Source organism: Sinocyclocheilus grahami, unplaced genomic scaffold (assembly GCF_001515645.1).
Source record: "Sinocyclocheilus grahami isolate Dianchi unplaced genomic scaffold, SAMN03320097.WGS_v1.1 scaffold252.1, whole genome shotgun sequence".
NCBI lineage: Eukaryota > Metazoa > Chordata > Actinopteri > Cypriniformes > Cyprinidae > Sinocyclocheilus > Sinocyclocheilus grahami.
Window position 1 is genome coordinate 567,618 of NW_015505431.1, and position 24,968 is coordinate 592,585.

At 38.8% G+C, this 24,968-nt stretch overlaps 1 protein-coding gene across 1 annotated transcript in view; it reads left to right on the plus strand.

The window, feature by feature from the left end:
• Positions 1-22,688, plus strand: part of LOC107598528 (polycystin-1-like) — a 108,315-nt gene extending 85,627 nt beyond the window's left edge. The window contains exons 28-47 of the mRNA XM_016289900.1: positions 2,443-2,650; positions 2,727-2,853; positions 3,993-4,109; positions 5,312-5,361; positions 6,529-6,728; positions 6,845-6,917; positions 7,681-7,796; positions 7,913-8,115; positions 8,635-8,829; positions 9,163-9,302; positions 9,665-9,899; positions 10,234-10,373; positions 11,113-11,243; positions 12,871-12,991; positions 13,457-13,582; positions 14,763-14,937; positions 15,051-15,338; positions 16,859-16,993; positions 18,085-18,405; positions 19,026-22,688. Of these exons, the coding sequence (XP_016145386.1) occupies positions 2,443-2,650; positions 2,727-2,853; positions 3,993-4,109; positions 5,312-5,361; positions 6,529-6,728; positions 6,845-6,917; positions 7,681-7,796; positions 7,913-8,115; positions 8,635-8,829; positions 9,163-9,302; positions 9,665-9,899; positions 10,234-10,373; positions 11,113-11,243; positions 12,871-12,991; positions 13,457-13,582; positions 14,763-14,937; positions 15,051-15,338; positions 16,859-16,993; positions 18,085-18,405; positions 19,026-20,171 (4,247 nt within the window). The 3' untranslated portion in view covers positions 20,172-22,688. The remainder of the gene's footprint in view (positions 1-2,442; positions 2,651-2,726; positions 2,854-3,992; positions 4,110-5,311; positions 5,362-6,528; positions 6,729-6,844; positions 6,918-7,680; positions 7,797-7,912; positions 8,116-8,634; positions 8,830-9,162; positions 9,303-9,664; positions 9,900-10,233; positions 10,374-11,112; positions 11,244-12,870; positions 12,992-13,456; positions 13,583-14,762; positions 14,938-15,050; positions 15,339-16,858; positions 16,994-18,084; positions 18,406-19,025) is intronic.
• The last annotated feature ends 2,280 nt before the right edge of the window (positions 22,689-24,968 follow it).

The following is a 24,968-nucleotide window of genomic DNA, read 5'->3' on the forward strand; positions in this document are numbered from 1 at the left end:
GCGGCGGAGCAGGTGGCGGAGGAGCCCGAGTCGGAGACGGAGAGCCAACGAGCCAGGGGGATGCTGAGGATCCGGGGGGCCAGGGTGGAGCCGAGGGCTCTGGCGACTGAGGCGGAGATCTGCAGCGGAGCTGGAGAGACATGAGGACCAAGGTGGAGCTGGCGGGAGGAAGGAGCCCAATTGAGCCGGTGGGACGGAGCAACGAGGTGCAGCCAGAGGAGCGGAGTCCTGAGGCGATGGCGGGTCGACACCCGACCAAGGCAGAGCCAGAGGGACAAGGGAGCCCGGTAGAGCTGGTGGATCGATGGGTGATGGTGGAGGCGAAGGAGCTAGGAGCCGAGGTGGAGCTGCTGGGTCTACGGGCTGAGGCGGAGTCTGGGCCTCGGAGGCGGAGGTGAAGGATTCTCCAGCCATGGCGACGCTGGAGGATGGCAGACCCGCGGCGCTCGCACCGTAATGATGGTGGGCTAAGGGCAAGCACAGGGGCTGCCAGACGACAGCGGTGGAGGAGGCAGGAGCGGGTGTGAGGACAGGCATTTGTGAGCCTCCGGGCATTCAGGGCTAAACTCTGGATCGGGATCCCCCTCTAGGCTGAACACAGGAACAGGATGGCGCTCTGGAGGAGCGGACATTTGAGGGCGCTTTGGAGGAGCGGGCACTGGAGGGCACTCTGGACTGGATTCGGGGATTGGAGCCCTCTCCTCTTCGGTGTGGCACATTCGCCGCGCCATACTCAGCTCACCCTCAGCCGTGGTGCAGGGGGCGGAGCTCCCTCGTGAAGGGCATTTTTGCCCGTCTCTCGCACCTGGTCTGATGGGTTCAGCTCTACGTCTGGGGTGATCCTCTGCTCAGTCGCTCAGCTTTTGCTCCAGCAGGAGGAGGAGACATTCCGAGCGAAGGAGGGCATCCATGAGGGAACAACGGAAAACAAAACACTGAGCGAAAATGGGAAACATAAAAACGGAGGGTATACACATGGAGGTTACTGTTTGTAGGTCGATTCTTCTGTCATGGTTGCCTACTGTGAGGAGCGAGGAACGAGGAATTTCACACTGAACAGTCTTTAATAATCCACAGGAGGAAACACAGGGTAGCCAGGAGACACACGTAGTACAATATTAACAGTAATGCGTTGCTCCTAATAAGAAGTTACATTACATTGTTAGTTTTAGTGGACAGTAAACCTAATGCAGGCCCTCCATAATGAAAAACTAACTGTATTCACCTAAAATACAGGATAGAGTTAGGTGCATTTAATTGACAAAACTAAATTAGGCTAAATTATAACTAAATTAGAACAAAATTTAAATTGGGTGTGTATGTGTATATATATGAATGTGTATGAATATATATTTATAATAAAATGAATGTAAAATATAAAAACATTATGTAAAGTATTTATTTATATTAATATATAGAAAATAGTATAAAAGAAGAAATGTTAGATACAATATTAAATATTTTTATAATAACATTTTAATATTAAATAACCATCACATATGGATATTAGGGTGTGTGTGTGTGTGTGTATATATATAATTATTTTAACATGAAAAATGTATTAAAAAATGATATTAAAATAAAAAAAACGGTAATATGTTAACTCAAATTAAAATGGAAATGTAAAATACAAAAATAAAAACTATATGTATAAAATGTAATAAAATGAATGTAAATATATAAATATATTTAAAAAAAATTATTATTATATATTAATATAAATATATAATACAGAAAATAATAGTGTAAAAATAATAAATAAATAAACTTTAAAATACATTTTTTATTTTATTTGAAAAACTAAACATTTTTTGTGTACATTTACAAAAAAAATACTACTTTTAAATTATAGAACATAAACTAATTATTTTGTGTGCTTTATTTGAAATTAGTGCTGTCAAACGATTAATCGCATCCAAAATAATAGTTTTGGTTCACATAGTATATGTGTGTGTACTGTGTATATTTATTATGTGTATATAAATACAAACACATACATGTATATATTTAAGAAAAATATTTCATGTTTATATATTAAATATATTTATATATAATATAAATTATATGAATATTAATATATACATGTAAATATTTTCAAAATATAGGCTGTGTGTGTGTGTATTTATATACACATAATAAATATACACAGTACACACACATATATTATGTGAACAAAAACTTTTATTTTAGATGCGATTAATCGTTTGACAGCACTAATTGAAATGTTTAGCTCCCAACTATGCTCAGTTGGAGTGGGCTGTTATGTAGGTATTATATACTAACTAGTTAGCCTACTTAGTACAGCAAGTGTTCACGTCTGCCTCATGCCCCATTAACACATCACTCACTGCGCACAAATGAGTGAAAGCCCAGCGCTCGCCAGTGTCTGCTGATAACGCTTGCCCATCTTCCTGCTGCTGACTCTGTGCTTTCTGTGTGCAGAGGAGGCGGAGTTGCGTGAGCGGCCGCGGCTGCTGTCCTGGGAGCTGCAGAGGGCCGTGTGTGAGAGTCACGTCTGGTTTTCTCTGTGGGAGCGTCCTCCACGGAGCCCCTTCACGCGGCTGCAGCGGCTCACCTGCTGCGCTCTGCTCATGCAGCTCTGCATGCTGGCCAACGCCGTGTGGTACGGCACCGTCTCCTACGGCAACAGGTGAAGCAGCGGCCCTCAATTTACTGTGCACTTATATTGTATTGAAAATATGATTAATGTGTGAACGTGTGTTTAGCTCTACGCTGGTGTCTGCTCTGGTCTCGGTGAATGCGGAGACGCTGTGGGCGGGGCTTGTGAGCTGTCTGCTGGTCTATCCTGTCTACCTGCTCGTCTTCTGTCTATTCAGACTCAGCCGCAGTAAGGTTAGACAGACACACACACACACATACACACACACACACGCGCACACACACACACACACACACACACACACACACACACAGACACACACACTCACACAGATCTGTTCAGACTCAGCCGCAGTAAGGTTAGACAGACACACACACACACACACACACACACACACACACACACACACACACACACACACACACATGTTGTGTTTCCATGTTTTATGGGGACATTCCATAGGCGTAATGGTTTTTATACTGTACAAACTGTATGTGCTATTGCCCTACACCAACCCTACCCCTTACAGGAAACTTTCTGCATTTTTACTTTCTCAAAAAAAATAATTCTGTATGATTTATAAGCTAAATTTTCACAAGGTCAAAATTTACTAGTATTAATTTACTATCCTTGTGGGTCCCCATAACGTGATAAATACCAGGTACACACAGACACACACACACATACAGTGGTGGCCAAAATGATTAGAACACTAGTATTTTCACCAGCTAAAAAATGGTTTGTAGTCAGAACTTATAACTGTGGCAACGTATCCAAGATGCTTCAAGAAAGCTACCTGCAAAGCTGCCTGAAAAACTATCCGAGGGCAAAAGCTGCTTTAAACGCAAAGGATGCTCACACCAAATGTTGATTTAATTTAGTTAACAGAAGTTAATTGATAAAGAAAATCTATTAATGACACTATTTTTGACAGCATCCTCATTTTACAGCATTTTTACACAAGTGCCTAAAACTGTTAACAGTACTGTAGCTTTGCAGGACGGTTTCTTGAAGCATCTTGGAGACGTTGCCACAGTTCTTCTGGATTGAGTCCGTCTCAGTTTGTTCTGTTTCTTCATGTAATCTCAGACAGACTGATGATGATCAGATCAGATCTCTGTGTGGAGCAAACAAAAATCTCACTGGATTATTACAATTAATGGCTAAATGAATGTTTGGAAATGTAAACTGATATTTCCTACTGATACACACACTGCAGCAAAAGATAGAAATAACTGACTTAAAACCATTTTTTAGCTGCTGAAAATACTAGTGTTCTGATGATTTTGGCCTCCACTGTAAGATCATCTGTTCAGACATCACCGCAGCGCAGTGGTAAGTGAAAAGCTGTTTCTCTGTTGATGACGGTCAGGTCTCTGTGGAGCAGCTTCCTCCTCAGGTGGACCAGGAGTCTCTGGAGATCGATGACTTCCTGGATAACTCACTGACAGGAAGCTCTTTTCTGATGCTGAATGGCATTCCTGGAGAGGTACGTTCAAATACTGTTGGAGAAGTACTTAACTGTGATTTCCACTGCTCCACAAACAGAAACCACTACTTACTTATTAACTGACCAAAACAGTTTATTTATTTAATAATTATTTTTATATTCACTTATTTGTTTATTTAGAAGTCATTTTTATTTATTTGTTTTTTAATTGGATATAAGTAGATTTATTATTTTTATTAATGAATTTTTATTTATTTTTATATAAGGTATTTTTATATTTTGTTATATTCTACATTTATATTTCTATATGTTCATTCATTTTTCACATATTTCTTTTAAGAAATATTTTTGATTTAATTTGTTTTTAATTTATATATTTTTATAAAAATTATTTTTTATAATTATTCATTATTAGTTATTTATTCATTTCAGTTTCTTTTTCAATAATCTAGTTCTTCACTAAACCCTGGCATTGTGTACTATGGATATTGTTAGTATAAATTACTTTGGACAAAAGTATTTGCTAAAGTGTGTGTGTGCTTGTGTGTACATTAGCCTGATTGATGAATTTCATTCGACTCTCATTGTAGTAAATGATTCTGTTTTTGAATTTTTTGATGCAGGTCTATCTGTTATTCAAAGGGAGAACACAATATATGTATTTGTATTTATTCCGACAGAGACCCAGATGAGTTTCTCTCGTACCTTTCATGAGGTGCAAATTGAAATGCTCTCGCCGAATACTTTGTTTGCATGCTCCAACTGATGCACAGAAACACAAAGGCCGAGAGAAACCTTGACGAAGACCTTCTTATCATTATGTTTGTTAGTCATAGCTGATTTGTTTCCATTTCTCTGCGGTGCGGGGGGAGGACAAGCTAAATGAAATGGTTTGAAAATGAAAGGTGCTTTTGTCGTCTTCGTAACATTTGAATGTGCTGCAGTTGAGTCTGTTACAGCCGTCACCGAATGTCACATTTCCAGGCCGTTTTTTATTCAAGTGCAAAACATGATCGTGCATGATCGTGCATCAAAACATGCAAAACGACTAACAATCTAAAGAAGTATGAGGTACAAAACTGAGACAAGAAGCTCCATTTAGATTCTAGCCGTGAACTGTGAGGGGAGCAAATATATATATATATATATATATAGGGCAGCAAACACGTATCCTGAGATGAACTGAGTGTATCGTGCACCTGCAGAGGAATGAGCTCACTGCTGTTTCTCTCTCTCTGCAGACATACTCAGAGGAGACCAACATTGACCTGCCCACACCGTCCACTAAGAGGTAAGCATGAGGTCACCGAAGCGCTAAAGCACAGCTCATTAAACACAGACCTGCAGGATGCAAAACATCCTTTACATCCCACACACAACAAATACACCACTGAATGAAAGAGTGAATAACTGAGCGAGAATGAACAAATGACTAAAGTCAATCTGTTGTTACTCCTAACTGAAACTATTCAAACTTGTTTTCGTTAGCTGAAATACAGCTAAAATCAAATCAAATATAATATTAGATGAAAAACTTGATGAGCTGAAACTAAATTAGAAATGTTGCCTTTGCATCTAACTGAAATGAAATTTGGAGTACTTAAATTACTGAAACTAAAACTGAAATAAAAAATATTGAAAAAACTAATACAAATACTAAACACAAAAATATGAAAACTGAAAAATAAAAAGCTACTCCAAAATATTAATGCATGCTATAATATTATATAAATAATAAATTAACAATGGAGCGAATAAACTTGTATTGAGTAATGTATGTGTTGGGTTTGTTTATTTATTTTGAGTTTTTTCACAACGTTGAATAATCCAGAGGTGGTGGGTAAAAATTGATCAAATAAACAACTGAGTGAAAATGAATGTGTGGTTGAATAAATGTATTTCATAAATGACATTGAATAAAGGATTGATTGAGTGAAAAGCAATTCACTGAATAATAAGTGAATGATTCAAACTGCAGATGCATTAAGAGAGCATAAGTGAATCAAAGAGTCAGTGAATGACTGAACGAGTGAGTGTGAATAAATCACAGTCAATAAGTTAGTGAGTGAATAAGTGAATGAATGATTCAAAAAGTGAAAGAATTAAGTGAGCTTGAATGAATAAAAGCGTCAGTGAATGACTGAACTAGTGAGTATGAATGAGTCAGTGAGTAAAGGACTGAATGAAAGAATGATTCAGAAAGTGAATGAACTGAGCATAAGTGAATCAAACACTCAGTGATCGACTAATCGAGTGAGAGTGTGAATGAATCGGAGTCAGTGATTTACTGAGTGAATGAATGAATGAATTTAAGTGAGCATAAGTGAATCAAATACTCAAAAAGTGAGTATAAATGAATCAGAGATTCAAGAGTTTGTGAGTGAATGAATAACAATGAATGAACAACTGAATGGGAGTCAGCACAAGAGAAAATCAGACTGAATCTCTTGTAATGTAGTCTTCAGAGGTGGAGCATTCCTGACTGTGATTGGCCGGATGTGTTAACCGACCCGTCTGTGGAGATGGGGCCGGTGTTCCCGCCTCGGCTCAAGAGAGGTCAGGGCAGCAGACATCTGGGTGTGGACATTCCCTTCAGTCCCGACGAGGAGGACACTGTCTATGACAACAGCCACAGGAACAAATACTTCTCCTCCTCAGGTGACACGCTGGCCTCTGGCCTGTCCTGTACTTGTTTATTTTTGCATACTTAGTACTTAAGTACGTACTTAGTGCATAGAGCTGGTTGTTGATTGGATGCTGGTTTTGATTGACAGATGAGGATCTGATCAAGCGCATTCTGGCCGATGGACAGCTGCTGTCTCAGACGGACAGTGACATGGGCGATCTGTAAGTCACACGCAGTTTCTCATCTGCACTTCAGAGTGTCTGTAAACAGGGCCGTCCTTTGGGCGGTGCAACTGGTGCGCTCGCACCGGGCCCCGCGCTTTGAGATTTTAAAAAATACTTAATTAACATCGACTGGGAAATTTCCGATGCACACAAAGGTAGTAGAGTCCATAAAATGACATTTTCAAATAGAAATAATATAAAGGACATAAAATAATATTTAAAAAAACAGTATTATACTGTGTATATTTAGTGCAGCATATATGTGAATGAAATGGCATCCAATTCATCCTAAACTTAGTGGTTCTTCAGTGCTCATACATTTTTTTTTTGTCTTTCATGAATTATGCATTGATCAACTTTCAAGTGCATGAACGCATCATTAAAAAGTCTGTTTAAACACGTTTTATAGCATATACACTATCATTCAAAAGATTTTTTTTATGTTTTTGAAAAGTCTCTTATGGCTGACTTTTTTGGATCAAAAATACAGTAAAACCAGCAATATTGTGATATATTATTACAATTTAAATGATCAATTATTCATTTTGTGCTCAATTATTAATAATGGTGCTTACTATTATTATATGTTGAAAGTTTTTGCTACTTAATTTTTTTGTGGAAAGTGGGATACTTTGAATAGAAAGTTCAAAAGAACAGCATTTATTTGAAATAGAAATCTTTTATAACATTATGAATGTCTTTACTGTCATTTTTGATCAGTTTAATGTGTCCTTGCTGAATGAAAGTTGTTTGTGTTTAGCTCCAGTATATTCGGTGATAAGACGGAGGTGATTCTACTGCAAAAGATGAATGAACCTGTTCCGTGTGGAACATTTAGACGAGACCCTCCCAAAACTGCCTTTACTTCACGCACAGGTACACACACACACACACACACACTTCTTCTGATCTTTTACCTCAGAAATAGACACAAACAGCTGAACTCTTTTGCGATGTGTGTGTGTGTGTGTGTGTGTGTATCTCTCAAGTAGTGGTGACGGATGTGTGTAAGCCCAGGCCGTTTCCTCCTCTGTGTGGATTGGCTGCTCTGTGGGCCAGCTGGGTGGGGCTTGTCCTGTCCAGCAGCCTATCAATGTGGCTGGGGCGGAGCTTCAGCGAGGGCGTGGCTCTGATGTGGCTCATCTCCTGCATTGCCAGCTTCCTGTCGTCATTCCTCCTTCTCGAACCTCTAAAGGTACATACACGCACAACAGCAGACGGAAAAAAAGAAAACAGATAGAATAGAAATAGAATAGAGCAAGCTTAGATTAGAGAAGCTAGTGTTCGTTTTTTTTTTAAGAAAACAAGCAGTTAGTAAATGAATAGAGTGCAAGTCTAAAAGAATAGAATTTTAAAGAATAGAATTAGAATAGAGATTGCTAGAGTCAGAGGGTCAAATAAAGATGCATAAAAATACATTATTATTATTTAAATAATATATCTATAAATTAAAATGATTAATTACAATGCATAGTTGTTGAATCATTTATATAAATTATTATGAATATTGATAATATTCATATCATTATTGATAATATGCATGTCAATAACTATGAACATTTTAATTTAGCTAATTATATCTGTTAATGTGTATAATTATATATATATATATATACATACATACGTGGATGACGCAAATGATACATTGTGAAATAAGTGGTGTTTTAAATGCAGCTGTTGGCTGATTCTGCTGTGTGTGTGTGTGTGTGTTCAGGTGTTGTTGGAGGGGGTGTATTTCTCTCTGGTCGTGGGTCGTCTAAGAGCTGAGGAGCAGGATGTTCTGGTGGACTGTCCGCGTGTGGAGAGAGTGGTTCAGCGGATCCCGCGAGTCAGGCCGCCGCAGGGGTTCGCTCTCTCACAGGCCCGAGAGGAGGCACGCAAGGTCCGCCTGCTGCACACCATGCTGAAGGTACGGCAGTCATTTCAGTGAACAGTGAATTAAGGCTTCAAAGTTGTCATAACTGTAGTTTTCCTAGAAGTCCTTTGTTAGCTTCAACTCCAGCATTAACTCCGGTTATAAAGCCGGTTATACACACTGTGCTCCATTAACATCGCTGTGATTGCCAGGTCGACTCTCAGACACAAAGGAAAACTCTGATTGGCTGTTGGATGGTAGCGGGCTTCTTCTCATTAGACTGTCTGAGCTGTGATTGACGTATGTTTCTCTCCGCAGTGACAGAGCCGCTTGTGAATGTGAAGGAGTGGGTGTCTGAATAATAGATGTTTTGTGTCGGATTGACAGGGTTTCCTGCTCTACATGCTGTTCCTGCTGGTGGTTTTACTGCTCAACTACTCAGACTCGTCCAGAGACGCCCATCGCCTACGACTTCACACTCAGCTGCAGGAGCACTTCCTCACAGAACACTTCAACAACATCAGCAGGTACCAGACACACACACACACACACACACACACACAGACAGACAGACACACACACACACACACACACACTCACTCACTCACTCACTCACTCACTCACTCACTCACTCACATTATTTAAATAATATATCTATAAATTAAAATGATTAATTACAATGCATAGTTGTTGAATCATTTATATAAATTATTATGAATATTGATAATATTCATATCATTATTGATAATATGCATGTCAATAACTATGAACATTTTAATTGAGCTAATTATATCTGTTAATGTGTATAATTATATATATATATATATATACATACATACGTGGATGACGCAAATGATACATTGTGAAATAAGTGGTGTTTTAAATGCAGCTGTTGGCTGATTCTGCTGTGTGTGTGTGTGTGTGTTCAGGTGTTGTTGGAGGGGGTGTATTTCTCTCTGGTCGTGGGTCGTCTAAGAGCTGAGGAGCAGGATGTTCTGGTGGACTGTCCGCGTGTGGAGAGAGTGGTTCAGCGGATCCCGCGAGTCAGGCCGCCGCAGGGGTTCGCTCTCTCACAGGCCCGAGAGGAGGCACGCAAGGTCCGCCTGCTGCACACCATGCTGAAGGTACGGCAGTCATTTCAGTGAACAGTGAATTAAGGCTTCAAAGTTGTCATAACTGTAGTTTTCCTAGAAGTCCTTTGTTAGCTTCAACTCCAGCATTAACTCCGGTTATAAAGCCGGTTATACACACTGTGCTCCATTAACATCGCTGTGATTGCCAGGTCGACTCTCAGACACAAAGTAAAACTCCTGATTGGCTGTTGGATGGTAGCGGGCTTCTTCTCATTAGACTGTCTGAGCTGTGATTGACGTATGTTTCTCTCCGCAGTGACAGAGCCGCTTGTGAATGTGAAGGAGTGGGTGTCTGAATAATAGATGTTTTGTGTCGGATTGACAGGGTTTCCTGCTCTACATGCTGTTCCTGCTGGTGGTTTTACTGCTCAACTACTCAGACTCGTCCAGAGACGCCCATCGCCTACGACTTCACACTCAGCTGCAGGAGCACTTCCTCACAGAACACTTCAACAACATCAGCAGGTACCAGCCACATGCACACACACACACACATGCACACTCTCTCACTCACTCACACACACACTGGTTTGTTTTTGTGAAAAGTGGGGACATCCCATAGGCGTAATGGTTTTTATACTGTACAAACTGTATGTGCTATTGCCCTACACCAACCCTACCCCTAAACCTACCCCTCACAGGAGACTTTGTGCTATTTCAGATTTTCAATACACTCCATTCTGTGTGATTTATAAGCGTTTTGAAAAGTGGGGACATGGGGTAATGTCCTGAAAAGTCACCTTCTCCTTGTAATACCTATGTCATACCTTTGTCATTATACAAATTTATGTCACAAAAACGCGCACACTCACTCACACACACTCACTCACTCACTCACTCACACACACACTCACTCACTCACTCTCACACACACAGATGTAGCTCTTTTAGCATTACACAACTATTGTCCAGCAACAAACACAGGAGCATGTAGACTAGAGTTTTGTCTTTCCGTGTTGTCTTATTTCTCTTGTTCACCAATCTGTCGGGTCAGACTCCATGCAGTCAGTCTGACAGAAGTGTGTGTGTTGATGTATGAGATCAGACAGAGGAAGGTGAGCTGACAGTATGTTGATGTAGTGTTTTCGACAGGTGGCTGCTGTTTCACACCATGAGCCTCTCTGAGCATCACAGTCCGTTTGTAACACACACACACACACACACTCACACACGTCTCTGAACTTGTCTGATCCTCTGTCTGCAGACGTGAAGATGTGTGGGCATGGCTCTCAGACTCCCTGTTACCACAGTTACTGGATGGTCCTGACCTAATGGAGAAGACGGGCAGCCTGCTGATAGGTCGACCCCGCCTCCGACAGCTGAGAGCTCAGCCAGGTGCTCCACCACCACATAAACACAGCTACTTCATACAAATATAGATACATATAATATATTATAATAAATAATCCATATAAATATAATACAATAAATATAATGTAATATTATTTATTTATTTTTTACATTTATTCAAGCAACTTATGGAGAAACACATTCTTTAGAGGTTAATTCATATGTATGTTTATATATATATATACTTTTTATACAAAATATAAACACTGGATTTAGCAGGTTTAACTTTCATTATTGTTGGAAAAAAATAACAACAAAGGCATCAGTGTCTGAGCAAATGCTGAGTTTGAAGCAGAATATTGTTGTTTCAGGAAAGCATTACGTACATAAAGCGGCTCATTTTCTGCTTTTATTACCTTTGATGGTCCTGTGCTCTTGGATCTGCATAAGACTGTATAAAGAACGTCATAAAAGAGGTATAAAGAGGTCAGCACTCGCAGATGGGTGAAATGTTCTTTCATTTTCCCGAGAACAATCAGACTGAGACTCAGAGCATTTCAGTCTGACTGAAATGGATTTTTCCTCACAGACACACACATTCATATAAGGTGGATGAGTAACAGGTTCAAAATACACTTGTGACCAGTGTTGTGGAAAGTTACTTTTAAAAGTAATGCATTACAATATTGCGTTACTTCCTAAAAAAGTAACTAAGTACGTTACTTAGTTACTTTTTATTGAAAGTAATGCGTTACGTTACTTTTGCGTTACTTTTATAAACCAACAAACTTTGTTCATTTAAATTTTCACTACATACATTCCAGTGTTGGGGAGTAACTAGTTACATGTAACTGAATTACATAATTTAATTACAAAATAAATGTAACTGTAATCAATTACAGTTACTGAGAAAAAATGTGTAATTAAATTAGTTACTTATGAAAATCTTAACGATTACAAAGGGGTTACATCTGAATATTTTCTCACACATACAGATTTGATTAATTTCATTGCCAAATTGCATTGATTGCTCGAAGACATGAGACACCAATGTTTCAGGAGTTTCAGACACAGAATATGACACATGCTTATTCAATAACGGTTTTATTTCCTATTTGGGTTTATGCATATGTTTTATTTTTTAAATGAACTGTTTTTTTTTTTTCATAAAGGCATTGTTAGATGCCAGTGTTTCCTGTCATAGCTATGCAAAGATTTGATTTCAAAAACAGTATCATAGCTATTAATACTATTTCTTGTTATGATTTGCTAAAGACTGATTTTGTAGTGGCGGTGCTTTAAAATTGAATTATTATAATCTTAATTCAAGTGATGAAGAATTTGGAAAGTCTGACATCAGTGTTGAGCTCTACTGTAAGGTTAACCCCTGCCTGCTTTAAATGTTTCAAAATGATTACAAGTTTAGAAACATTTTGGGGGGGAAAAATTTACATTTAGAAAAGTAATCAAATGTAATCAGTTACATGATTAGTTAGTTAAAGTAATTGAAATAGTTATTCTACTAATTACATTTTAAATAGGGTAATTTGTAATCTGTATCCCGTTACACTTCCAAAGTAACCTTCCCAACACTGATACATTCTTAGGAAACAAATAATTAAAGCACAAATCACTCATGAATTTGACCCCCATCTTTCTTGCTGTCTTCCAGAATGCCCCGTCATTGGCTATTTCCCAGCAGCCTCGTGGTTTGGGTGTGTCCCGGCTGGATGGGCGGAGTCAGCCTCAGAATTGGTGCAGAACTGGAGTATCAGTACAGCTCAGAGCAGCGGGTGAGAGTCACATGATGCATTTGTCTTCTTTTATCGGTCAAACTGAAAATCCCAGGATTTATTACACAGGAGAGTGAAATGTCAGTTGTGAGTTGAAGCTCCTGTGCACGCCATAGGATGGTTTGGGGAAAAGGGTGAATTTCAACTGGCAAGGCAATTTAATCTACAAGATTAAAGAAGCTTTGTTCTTCCATGACACCACTTGTATAACTGTTGTCATCTAAATTTGGCTTTTGATCTCTTGGTTTTTTTGTTCTGGAATACAAGGGTCAACTAAACTGGAGGCTGTCAGGCTCCTGAATCAGTGTGCGTTCAGTCTGTACAGATCTCTAGCTGAATTAATCATGACCCAGGCTGATCTTGGATCATGTCTTCTGGTTCAGAGGTTGTCTTTGTTTTCTCCTCTGCTCTGGAGCCTCGTCAGCATGTCAGTGAGATCCTCATGCAGGTTTGATGTGTGTACAGTATGTGGCACTGGGGGCAGGTGTCTGTCTACAGCAGCGCTGGATTCGTGCAGGATCTCAGCAGGACCATGCAGGACTCCAGAGCTGTGATCAAGCAACTCAACACACACCAGTGGCTCGACCCGCTGTGAGTATAAACTCACACACAGACACTGATATATACAGCCAATGCATACTAATCAGTTAGTGAGGAGATGCTCAACAAAAGACTGTAGGAGGAGGAGGAACTTGTTTTGGAGGGAACTTGTTTTATATTGACTATTTATTGCACACTCATTTGCACCACACAATAGGCCTTTTAGGAAATTGATCAAATCAAAAAAGAACAACAGTTGGCTTCTCAAAACTGAGCTCAAAATGTATTACCAGTTATCAGTCGTGAAATGATTACCTAATGAAAATAACTTCATAATTGCTAGATTATCAGATATATTATTTAATATTTTCGAATAAATTATTTGTTTTTATTAATTAAATAAATTTTTGATTACCAGATTGATAAGCAAAATGAATATTTTTATATTATATTGTATTACATTAGATTAGATGACTTTTTTTTTCTTGTTTAGGCATGTCATAATTCATTGTTTTATTTAAAGATTTTAAAATGTAATTTTTTTTTATTATTTTCTGTCTGTCTGTCTGTGTCTGGACCACAAAACCAGTCATAAGGGTAAATTTCTTGAAATTGAGATTTATACATCATCTGAAAGCTGAATATATAAGCTTTCCATTGATGTATGGTTTGTTAGGATTGGACAATATTTGGCCAAGATGCAACTATTTGAAAATCTGGAATCTGAGGGTGCAAAAAAAATCAAAATATTGAGAAAATCAATATTTAAAGTTGTAAAAATGAAGTTCTTAGCAATGCATATTACTAATCAAAAATTAAGTTTTGATATATTTATAGTAGGAAATTTACAAAATATCTTCATGGAACATGATCTTTACTTAATATCCTAATGATTTTTGGCATAAAAGAAAAATCTATAATCTTGACCCATACAATGGTATTTTTGGCCATTGCTACGAATATACCCCAGCGACTTAAGACTGGTTTTGTGCTCCAGGGTCACGCATATATATATACATATATATATACATATACATACATACATATATATATATATAAATAAAGATATATTTTTTTGTAAAACATGTTTTATTATATTCTATTATATTTATAGATTTTTTATTATTGTTTTCTCAATTACTACAGTATTTTATTTTCCTGTAGTCTAATAGACTGGAGGGAACGATACTGAGAACGTCTGTCCTCTGATGTTTTGTGTGTTTGTGTTCAGGACCAGGGCTCTATTCGTGGAGTTTCCCCTCTATAACATCAACACCGATCTGTTGGCCGTCTTCACGTTCCTGCTGGAGTTTCCTGTATCTGAGCATGCTCAGTTGAGTCTGGAGCTCAAAACCTGCAGCCTCCACACGCTCAGTCACGGCATGGACCTGCCGCTGTTCCTCACGGTAACATCAGCCAATCGCAAAACACTTTTGAAAGCTGATCCTATTATTTCAGTTATTTTTTTGCTGTCTGAACAAAAGGCAGAGGTTCATTAAGTTCTTTCTTTCTCTCACAGCTCCTCCTGCTGGTCTTCGTGATCTATTTCTCTGTACGTGAGAGCGCGGTTGCGTGGAAACAGGGGCATGGCTATTTCCTGCGTTTGTGGAACGTAGCAAGTGTTTGCAGTCTGCTGTTGGCGATTTGTGTCGCCTCGCTACACCTGAGCCGCTCTGTACTCTCCGCCCACCAATGGGGGTCATTTCTACAAAAACGGGACACTTTTACGGACTTCTTTCCTCTGGCTCAGCAGAACCAGGTTCTGACCCAACTCAGCGCGACTCTGCTCCTCCTACTGGTTCTCAAGGTGAGCAAATGGCAATCAAACCCATAACTTTGGCATTGTTAGAAACATGCTCTACAGTTGGAGCTGCAGAATGCCACGCCTTAATAAATAGTGTCGCGAAGTCTCTACTATAATTTTTTTTCAAGTGCTTAGAAATATGGAACAGTGTGAGATGGTGTACTAGATGAAGTTCAGAACTGATAACTACAAGAATGAACCATTGTGCCCTTGAGCAAGGCACTAAACCTCAGGTTATGCCAGCGGGATTGTCCGTTAATTAGTTTGTTCGGGACAACTAAATGAATGATAAACGCACATCTGCAAAGTCATAAATTCCCACCTCAAGTTCTTCTCCTGTACACATCAGGCCAGACATCACTAAATATTTAAAGGTTCTGTATATAATATTGACAGCTAGCAGTCCAGTCCAAATTCAGAATATTGGAGGGAGTTGTTTCTCCTGCCCCTCCTACTCAGGCTCGATGCTCATGTGGGTTGCCAGATTGAGCACACGCAAGAAGAACGAGTGCAATTAACAATGGAACAGATGGATGCTGAGGCTTTTAGGTTGGGTAGAATCTGCAGTTTCTGACCCAGTTCGTTTGCTGGCTTCCATGGCTGCAGTACGCAGTGTTTTCCGCCAACTGGCAACCCGGTGTGTCGAAATACTACTGGGTAAATTGGCAGTGGGTGAAATCACAGAGACCACAACAAAAACAGACATTCCGACACAGAACGTACATTTCAAAGTAGAATAACTGGCTGTTGCGTTGTTTTTCAGCAAAACAAATACTGAATTTAGCAGGTCTCCTAAATGTCTGCAAACATATTATGGTGTTTTTTTAGGGCTTCATTGATCGATTCTGAATGCATCGCGATTCTCTCTGGAATTGATTCTGAGCTTAGTTTTTAACAGTAGACTTTGATCTACAGTAGTCAACATATGAAGTGCATCAAAATCTTTCATCAAAGTTGTCCTAAAACCAAAATGTGTTCTGATCTTAGAACAACTTTGATGAACTTTTTTGATCCACTTCAAATGTTGACTACTGTAGTTTTTTACTGCACTCTCAAATGCTCATGAAGAAGAGCGCTTGTGCGTTCAGCTGAGTCATGTAATTACACCTCGGCTCAGAATGCTTTTATGACGCCAGATTAATGTAAACAGCTCGCTGTAAAAACCCTTGTGATTAGCTTCAAACTTTTCAAACTTTATGAATGATTATTTTAGGTTCAAGTGTGTGTAAGGAACAGGAAGCAAGCAGTTTGCGGAGTACGGCTGTTTCTAAAGCATGCAGTGCCATCTTCTGTTAAAACCTAAGCTCAGAATCGATTCGAGAGAGAAACGCGATGCATTTGGAAAATCTCAGAATCGATGCAGAATTTCTCGATTCGCGATGCATTGATTTATTTCCTCAGCCCTAGTATTTTTATGCTTTAGTACAGTCAAAAAATCTTAAATAATTCTGCAATAATTAATGATATGAAAATACAAACCGGCGAGGCATTATTTATCACTCACTTCATTTATCTCTTTTTAGGCATCACACCAGCTGCGTTTCATGAGAGAATGGGGGGTTTTCGGGAGAACGCTAAGGAGATCTTTCTGGGAGCTGCTGACAGTTGCAGTCACTCTACTCGTGTTCCTGTTGGCATACTCACACACCGGACACCTGGTTAGTACACACACACACACCATCTGCAAAATGATTTAAACCACATGGACTCATGGTTCCTTGGTAAACACAAACCTGTCAGTGTTTTTTCTGGAAAATGAATAATGCATTTTGTCATGATTATACCGGTGACCTACGCGCATCAACAAATTTCCCACTAATGCAGAGGAAACGAGTATAATTAAAGACATTTATTAGGTGCATAAAGGACGTGAGTTCATAAAAGCAGCACATCTCCTTGACGTCAGCCAATTATTTATCTGAACTGAATGTCCGTGTCTTTTAACTATGTACATAACTGAGTGTACGAGGACCTTGACTCTGCCTGAATTACAAATTTTCTAAATTTTCCTGTAAAACTTGGCATGCTGAAGTGACCTTGTGTATAAACTGGGTATTGTTATTAGTTGTTTGTTAAGCCAAGCGTCACCATTGCTGTTACTCATACAGAGGGATTAGAGCAAACACACAAAACTAATGTATTAAACATCAGGGCATAGCTTCTTCATGTGGCTTGCTAAGGAGAGTTGTGCTTTTAATTTTTAAAGAAGGTGCAAAATCCCATAGACCAGAATATTATGGTCTATATATTAGAGATTTGGGGTTGGGCTTTTTTGACTTGGGCCAGTAAGCAACCATCACTTCAACAACCACATAACAGTGCCCTAGCAACTTCTTAACAATTCACTGATGACCGTATTGTGGGTTCAGTTGTCTGTGCCTGTGTACTCATTTGTATACGCATGTTTGTGTTTGGATCTGAACACACCACCCTTCCTTAATCCTGAATTATTAAATTAAAATTCCAAGAAATTCTAGGCTGTTTACATAAAGAAAGTGCAAAAAAAACTTTGACACAATGGTGAAGTGGACACAAGAGACTTTTAAATTATCTCCCTCACTCAACTAGACTATTTAATGGGTCAATTATGAGCCATTAGTGAACATTTTATATCTCTTAAAAGCAGTCTGTTCTGATCAATAACTTGAATACTTATTTTCTGGATTTAGTCCAGAACTATGTAAGTAAAAAAAAAAAAAGTTAAGATTTTGCTAAAGACAAGTACTATCCTTTTTTTTCTCCCCTCTAGCTTTTCCACTCTGTCATGGAGGGCCACGGAACTGTTAGCTCTACTTGCTTGAAGTTACTAGGCTCTAATGGGCGTGGACTGTTGTCATGGCGACCGGACAGTGGCTCCTCTCCATGTTCTGCTTCCTGTTTCATCTTCTACATTAGCTTCACTCTCCTCCGACTAGTTTTGCTGTGGCTTTTGATCTCGCCGTTGCTAAGGAACTATCGTCGGGCAAGGGCGGAACTGTACCGTCCAGCCGTTGACCTGCAGGACTATGAAATGGTGGAGTTGTTCCTGCGACGCCTCAAAATGTGGATGGGGCTCAGCCGTGCTAAAGAGGTCTGTGTTCTTCCATAATACTCAAGATTCCCTGCCCTTTTGTCAAAAGAAAGGTGTTACCAATGTAGCATGTCAAGAATTAGGTCTTCTAGCATGTATCTGATGTATTTATGAACTCTGTGTAGGTTTATGGAATCACAAGTGGATGTTTCTACCCGAGGCACTTGTTGTTTATCCACCGTTTTTTTTACCAAAATTGAATAGCTCAATTGATCCCATTTTCCCTTCCATATATTGGTAGTATATTTGTAGAGGGTTTTAATCCAAAGCAATTTGCAGAGCAAAAAAAGATTACCCCTGAAACACAAGGTCTTGATAAAGCAGAATCTTAGTAACTTTGGGTATGGCTAAAGCTCAGGGTGAGTAAATAGTTGCTGGTCAAACACTCCAAAGAACGAGCCATGAGCTGTTACCATTGGGTTCTTACCCTGGGTTGTTCCCAGGGGATTGTCTTTAGAAAATTATTCAGTAAGTTGCTTTGGATAAATGAGTACTTGACTCTTACCTACTCTCTAGTATGTTGAGTCGCATGTCCTCCAGATTAAACCTTCATCGCATACCTTTGTCCTTTAAATTACCACCACCTTCTCTTGACCCATTATCCCTTTCTTCCCCAACAGTTCCGGCACAAGGTGCGGTTTGAGGGTATGGAGCTCCCTCCTTCACGTTCCTCTTCAACTAGTGACTGCAAGTCCTTGTGTCTTCCTCCTCTGGACACTCCTGAGGCTCCCCCAACTCCCGACAGCATTGACGGAGGATCTGAGGCCTCCTGGCGTCCCACATCCAGCAGCCCTTGCAGTTTGGCTGAAGCCCCAGGTCTAGGACTTGGCCTCACTTTAGGTCTTGGGGTCATAGTTGGAGGCCAAGGCTGGAAAGAGAGAGCTGAGATGGAGGCAACACTCCGCAGAATCCTCCCAGCATTCGATGCTTTGCTTCTGCAGCTGGACCGGGTAACCCACGCCACAGAGGAACTGTATCGAACAGAGTGCCACCTAGAGAGACTGCTGAGGAAGAGTAGAGGATGGGGCAGAGGGGTACACCACCACAGAAGTCTAGAGTCTGCAGGACAGAAGAGACATAGATACAAGGGGACAGACAGGAGTACACAAGTGGCACAATCTCCCCTGAGAACTGTAATAAGTGCACCTGCATCCGAGAGAAATCCTCACAAGAGAGATCGAAGGTCAAGGAAATCAGAGAAGTTCTCACAAATCACAAGTGCTCTTCCCACAAGCCTCAATAAGACGGACTTGAGTCCCCACAGGACCAATAGTCTCCAAAAGACTCAAGAAACCCCTAGTACCGAGGTGGTAGATGTTGACAAGACTGAGAAAGGCCCTCGCAAGGCGGACTCGGATCCCCTCAAAGCAAGTCCACCTGAGGGGGACAGTAGTCAACCTAGAGGCCAAAAGGCTGACAAGGCTTCTCATAAAGTAAAAGGAAACTCCAACAAGGTGGATCCAAATTTCCAAAGGGAATCTGAGGTTGCTGGCTGTGCCAACAAACCCATCCCTACCCCTGTTCCCACTCCAGCATCTGCTTCCTCGACTGCTCCTGTTTCTGCCATAACTACCCCTATACCGATCCCTCGCTCCCATGAATGGATTTCTCCCACCAACAGCGAGAACCTTCCCTCCAGCGTGTTCCGGCACCCTGCACACACTACTACGAATCCCACCCGCAAACGCAAGCACAAACCTCCCCCACTTAAAAACAAGGTGCACCCCAACACAGACAGACCTATCTCAGGACACCCCAAACCTTGAGACCCCAAGGTTCCACCAGTCAGTAGACAAGTACAGGCAAGGATTTGGAATTGAGTTGTAAGGCTTAGGAACTCAAGGAACGTTGAAGCTCAAGGGTTACAGCATTTCATGAAGAAAGGAGGACCTGGTGACAGCAGGTTTTGTAACCAGGCCCTCAAGAAGAGTGAAAGCAATAAAAGTTGCTTAAAACCAAATAATACACCATAGCCTTAAGTTCCAACCCACAAATCTTTTGATTTGTAATGCCTTACTAAAAGTCTCAAGATGGAAACTGGGTGCAGGTCACCATGGTTTCTACAATCCTCAAGAATTTCCAGTTGATGCAAGTTGCCCTTTTCCTTCCCCACTTGCAGTGACCTCAAGTCCAACCTCTTGACCCTGGTGGTCAACTGGGTTGAAACCGACAAGAGCATACCTTGTGCTGTCGCAACAACAAAAACTCTTGAAAGAGACAATGAAGGACTAGAAGAGCAAGCCTGTTGATGCAGGATGGCTAAAGCTTGATGGTATTTGTTGTACAATGTTTTTAGTTATGTTTGATGAAACGTTCTTTTTTGTGTTGTTAAAGGAAGCTATCTTAAGGTCATGGGTATATGTATCGCCCATTGATGCAGAATAGGCACAGCTTATTCGAAAAGGGCTCACACTGATAAACTCGCACACATACAGACATAAAAACACCCAGATTGCAGGTACATATTTGATGCGATTACATAAATATAGAGCTATGCTTCGAGGTACTTATGCATAATTCATGCTTCTTAATATAATGGCATGTTGCGAAAAATAGACACAAAAACATATGAACTTTTACAATTTACCCACTTACACTTATACACTCACACTAACATACTTCTGAAGAGGCCATCAGGGTGCTAAACAACTAGTAATCCTCAGGATTTCAAATATATTTCTCTGACATAATTGCTCCATTCAGAGGTTTCTCAGAGCGAAACGAACCAGAGGGCGAGCGAGAGAAGATGAAATTAGAAATTAGCATGTCAGAAAGTGTGAATTTAAAGGGAGACCAAAAATTTGGGATAATGTAATAGTAGGACATGAAATGTTAGATGAAGTAAGGAAAAAGTTGAGACAGAATTAAGACAAAGGTACGTCCCTCATTCAAGCACAACTCCCAGAATTCTCTGTATGGGGATTTGTTATTCCAGCAGGTAAAAGCGATGTTCCATAAAGCATTATTATTGTTAAGTAGTTGTTATTAAGTAGTTTGTTAATGAATGAAAAACCAGCTTATGATAAATGGAAGTGTGTTTGTTGCCCTCTATGATGTTTTGAATTTAATTTAAAAAGCACTTTGTATTGATGTTTTAATATGAATGATTGTGATGGCATCGGTGTGATTTAATTTGAATGTGTTATGGAAAATGTTTTGCAGAAATAATAAAATAAGCTTGGTATGAACATAAGAGATAGTTACAACAGCATTACTCTCCGTATAATTTTGCCAAAGCTTGCAACTCAAGTAACAAGAAATAAACTTGTTTCTTTTGAACTTAGCACTTTATTGCAATGTCAAGCTTTAGTGCTTTGCCATATTTAAACTAGTATGTACTATTTCTTCACATACAACTTTCCAGAACTATTCTCTTTGAGTATTATACACAAGCTGCATCAGGATATTGATTACCATTAATTTTCATGTATTTGTTTCTACAATGTGTTGATTTGATGTCTCTTGTGAAGTACTACATTGGTATTTACCGTGATGATGCTCAGGGACCCTCTTTTTAAAAACCCAAAGTAGGATTTTTAGGTTTTTTGTTGTTTTCCGCTTTAAACAATGCATGTATTAAGGTCTCATATATTGAAATTAGAGTAGTTGAGAGTGATTTGATGATTAGCTTAAGCACTCGAAAATATCCACCACAGGGAGTTTTGATTCTGTCAAAGGTCACTTCCACTACAGTAACGTTTTTATTCAGGCCATTCCAGATGAGGTTTAGAAAGGTCATGTTTATCTGTACATATTGGTGTGCCCTGATGTAAATATTGTATTCGAGTTTGATTGCATTGTTTTAATCTCGTTTCCCTTAACCGCACTGAGTAGAAATTTTAAATGGACAAAATGGATCGCAGTATGCACAATCATTTCACACAAATGCTTTGGCCAAAGGAAAAAATAAGACCCAAAAAAGGTATGAAAGCATTGCTATTTCCAACAGAACTACACACAGCACAAGCAGTCATTTTAAAATATAATGGCTTTTTAGTAGTTCTTTGCAGGATAGTATTGCCGCTAAAATATTTCGTACTTTTTGTCAGGAAAAAAATAAATAAATCATGTCTGCCATTTCAAACCAGTCACAAGTGCCAAAACATACTTGCATGCAATATTGTAAAGTCTTATTTTTTGGTATTAAATGCTGAAGGTGCAGTAATGTGTTGATTGCAGGTTTGACATTTTGTGTTGAATTGTGCTGTTGTACTTGTAACGTTGTAGCACTTCGCTTTACATGCTTTTGCACTTGACAAAGTCAAATAAAGAGTCTGACAGCTGAGGGTCTGTGGTTCCTGTGGGGCTTCAATTCAAGATATTGATTCACCATTCAATATTTGATTCACTAAAAACTCGTCTCCACCTAACACTATCTTTTGACTTACATTTACATTTAGTCATTTAGCAGATGCTTTTATCCAAAGCGACTTACAAATGAGGACTTCTAATGTTTAAATGAACAGACAGTGTTGAGTGTAACGCATGATTAATTACGGTAATTTACTTACAGTTGCCTTAAAAAGGCAAAATAAGGGATTGCTCTTAATTTTATTTGTTACTTCTGATGTAACTGCATTAAATATAGACAATAGAACAATTATATATAAAACAATAGTGGATTTAAAATAAGAAACTAATATTAAATGATAAAATGTATGTTTTAATATAACCTCTAAATACTTTGGTCAGTTCAAGGATAATTTCTGCACTTTTTTTATAATTTATTTCAAAGAATTAAAAGACTTATCCTTGTTGATTTAGAAAACAATTAGTAATACGTAATGCAATATGTTTAGAGAGAGAGTACAGTAATCTAATTACACTGTTGAAGATGTAATTGGTGGCTAGAAATTAATTACTTTTTTTTTTTTTTTTTATAGAGTAACTTACCCAACACTGCTAATAGTGAAGCGCTTTTCACACTCAGCCCTTGTCCTTCTACACCGTGCTTTTAAGGTTTATGAAGTTTATGAAACCTTGCTCCGGAGAAGGGTTAGCGGCGCATTTGCTCTGCCAAACTTGTACAGTTTGAAAAGATTTTATGACTAGATGCTTAGCAACAGTTTAATTAATTTAATTAAGAAATACTCAATATCAAATGAAAATATCAAATGGTGACAGTGAAAATGAGTCAGAAAAGTCCACTCAGGAAAAACTAGATGCAGTCGCCAGCAGTGTTGCCAACTAATTTTCATAAAAAGTTGCTAAAGAAGGTCGGTTTGTTGCTAAAAGTTGCTAAATGACGTTATGATGTCATTGTGCGATGACGTCATTGCGTAATCACGATGCAAAATTGTCACAACATCAAATCTCAGCAAAAAAATATATTTGATATGTTAATTTAGGTGTGTTTGTAAAATAATATGCATAATATAATAAAATATAAATAACTGTATTTTTCAATACATTGAATTATTGAACACTTTTTAAGTTTTTTTAATAACTAGTAGTAATACTACACGTTCTCAACAATTATGCTTTAAGCAGTGTATTAGTAGTTAGTTAGTATGCTGCTACACTAAGAAAAGTCTGTAAAAATAGGGCACAATCTACTATGTTAATATGAAATAATTTTCCAAAATTTTTTTTACCTGCATTTTAAATTATGCACTGTGTTTTCGGGTTACAGTGAATAATGGATAATGTTCTGGAAAATTACTAGTATCTTTAATTTTTCTTACAGTGTACTAACTGAACAACAATCACAGGTCCAAGCTACCAACAAAGTGAATCATAAATGAACAATTATTAAATTATTATTATTATTAAATTGAATAATTGCAAATAGCAGCTAACTTAATTCATGTGATGTGTGTACTGCTAGGCATCTGTGGTTTCCTCTTTTTGTGTCATTTGGATGGAAAATGTGTGCCTTTTTATTGTCCGAGTCACTTATCAAAAGTTGCAAAAATTTGCCAAATAAATTTTTTAAATAGCTAAATTTGTTGCTAGGTGCTTTTGGAAGAATAAGTTGCTAGGGTAGTCTAAAAAGTTGCTAAATTTAGCTACAAAATTGCTAAATTGGCAACACTGGTCGCCAGTATGTAATATGATGACGCGCTACGCTAGAGCCGTTAACGATCACGTGCCGAGTTCGTCCAATCAATGCAACGCAAACCTTTTTCACAGACTGTGATGACGCGTTTTAACGGTCATCAGCATACAAAAACCACCCAGTTTTTTTATATTTAAATTTTTTTTAAATTATGTGTACTTTTATAACACTTCGCATTATTTTAACTTCGCATCAAATTACAAAAAACAACATTTAAAACTACCTTAAGGATAATGCAGTATAGGTGCCCATTTGGACAAAATAAACAAAATTAAAAAGATAATTGCGACTTTTTTTCTCACAATTTCGAGTTTACATGTCGCAATTTTAACTTTTTTTTTTCTCAGAATTGCCTGATACAAACTTGCAATTCTGACATTTTTTTCTCAGAATTGTGAGATACAAATTCGCAATTGCAAGAAGAAAAGTCAGAATTGCGAGTTTATATGACGCAATTCTGAGGGAAAAAAAAATCTGAATTGTGAGAATTTTTTTTTTATTTTTT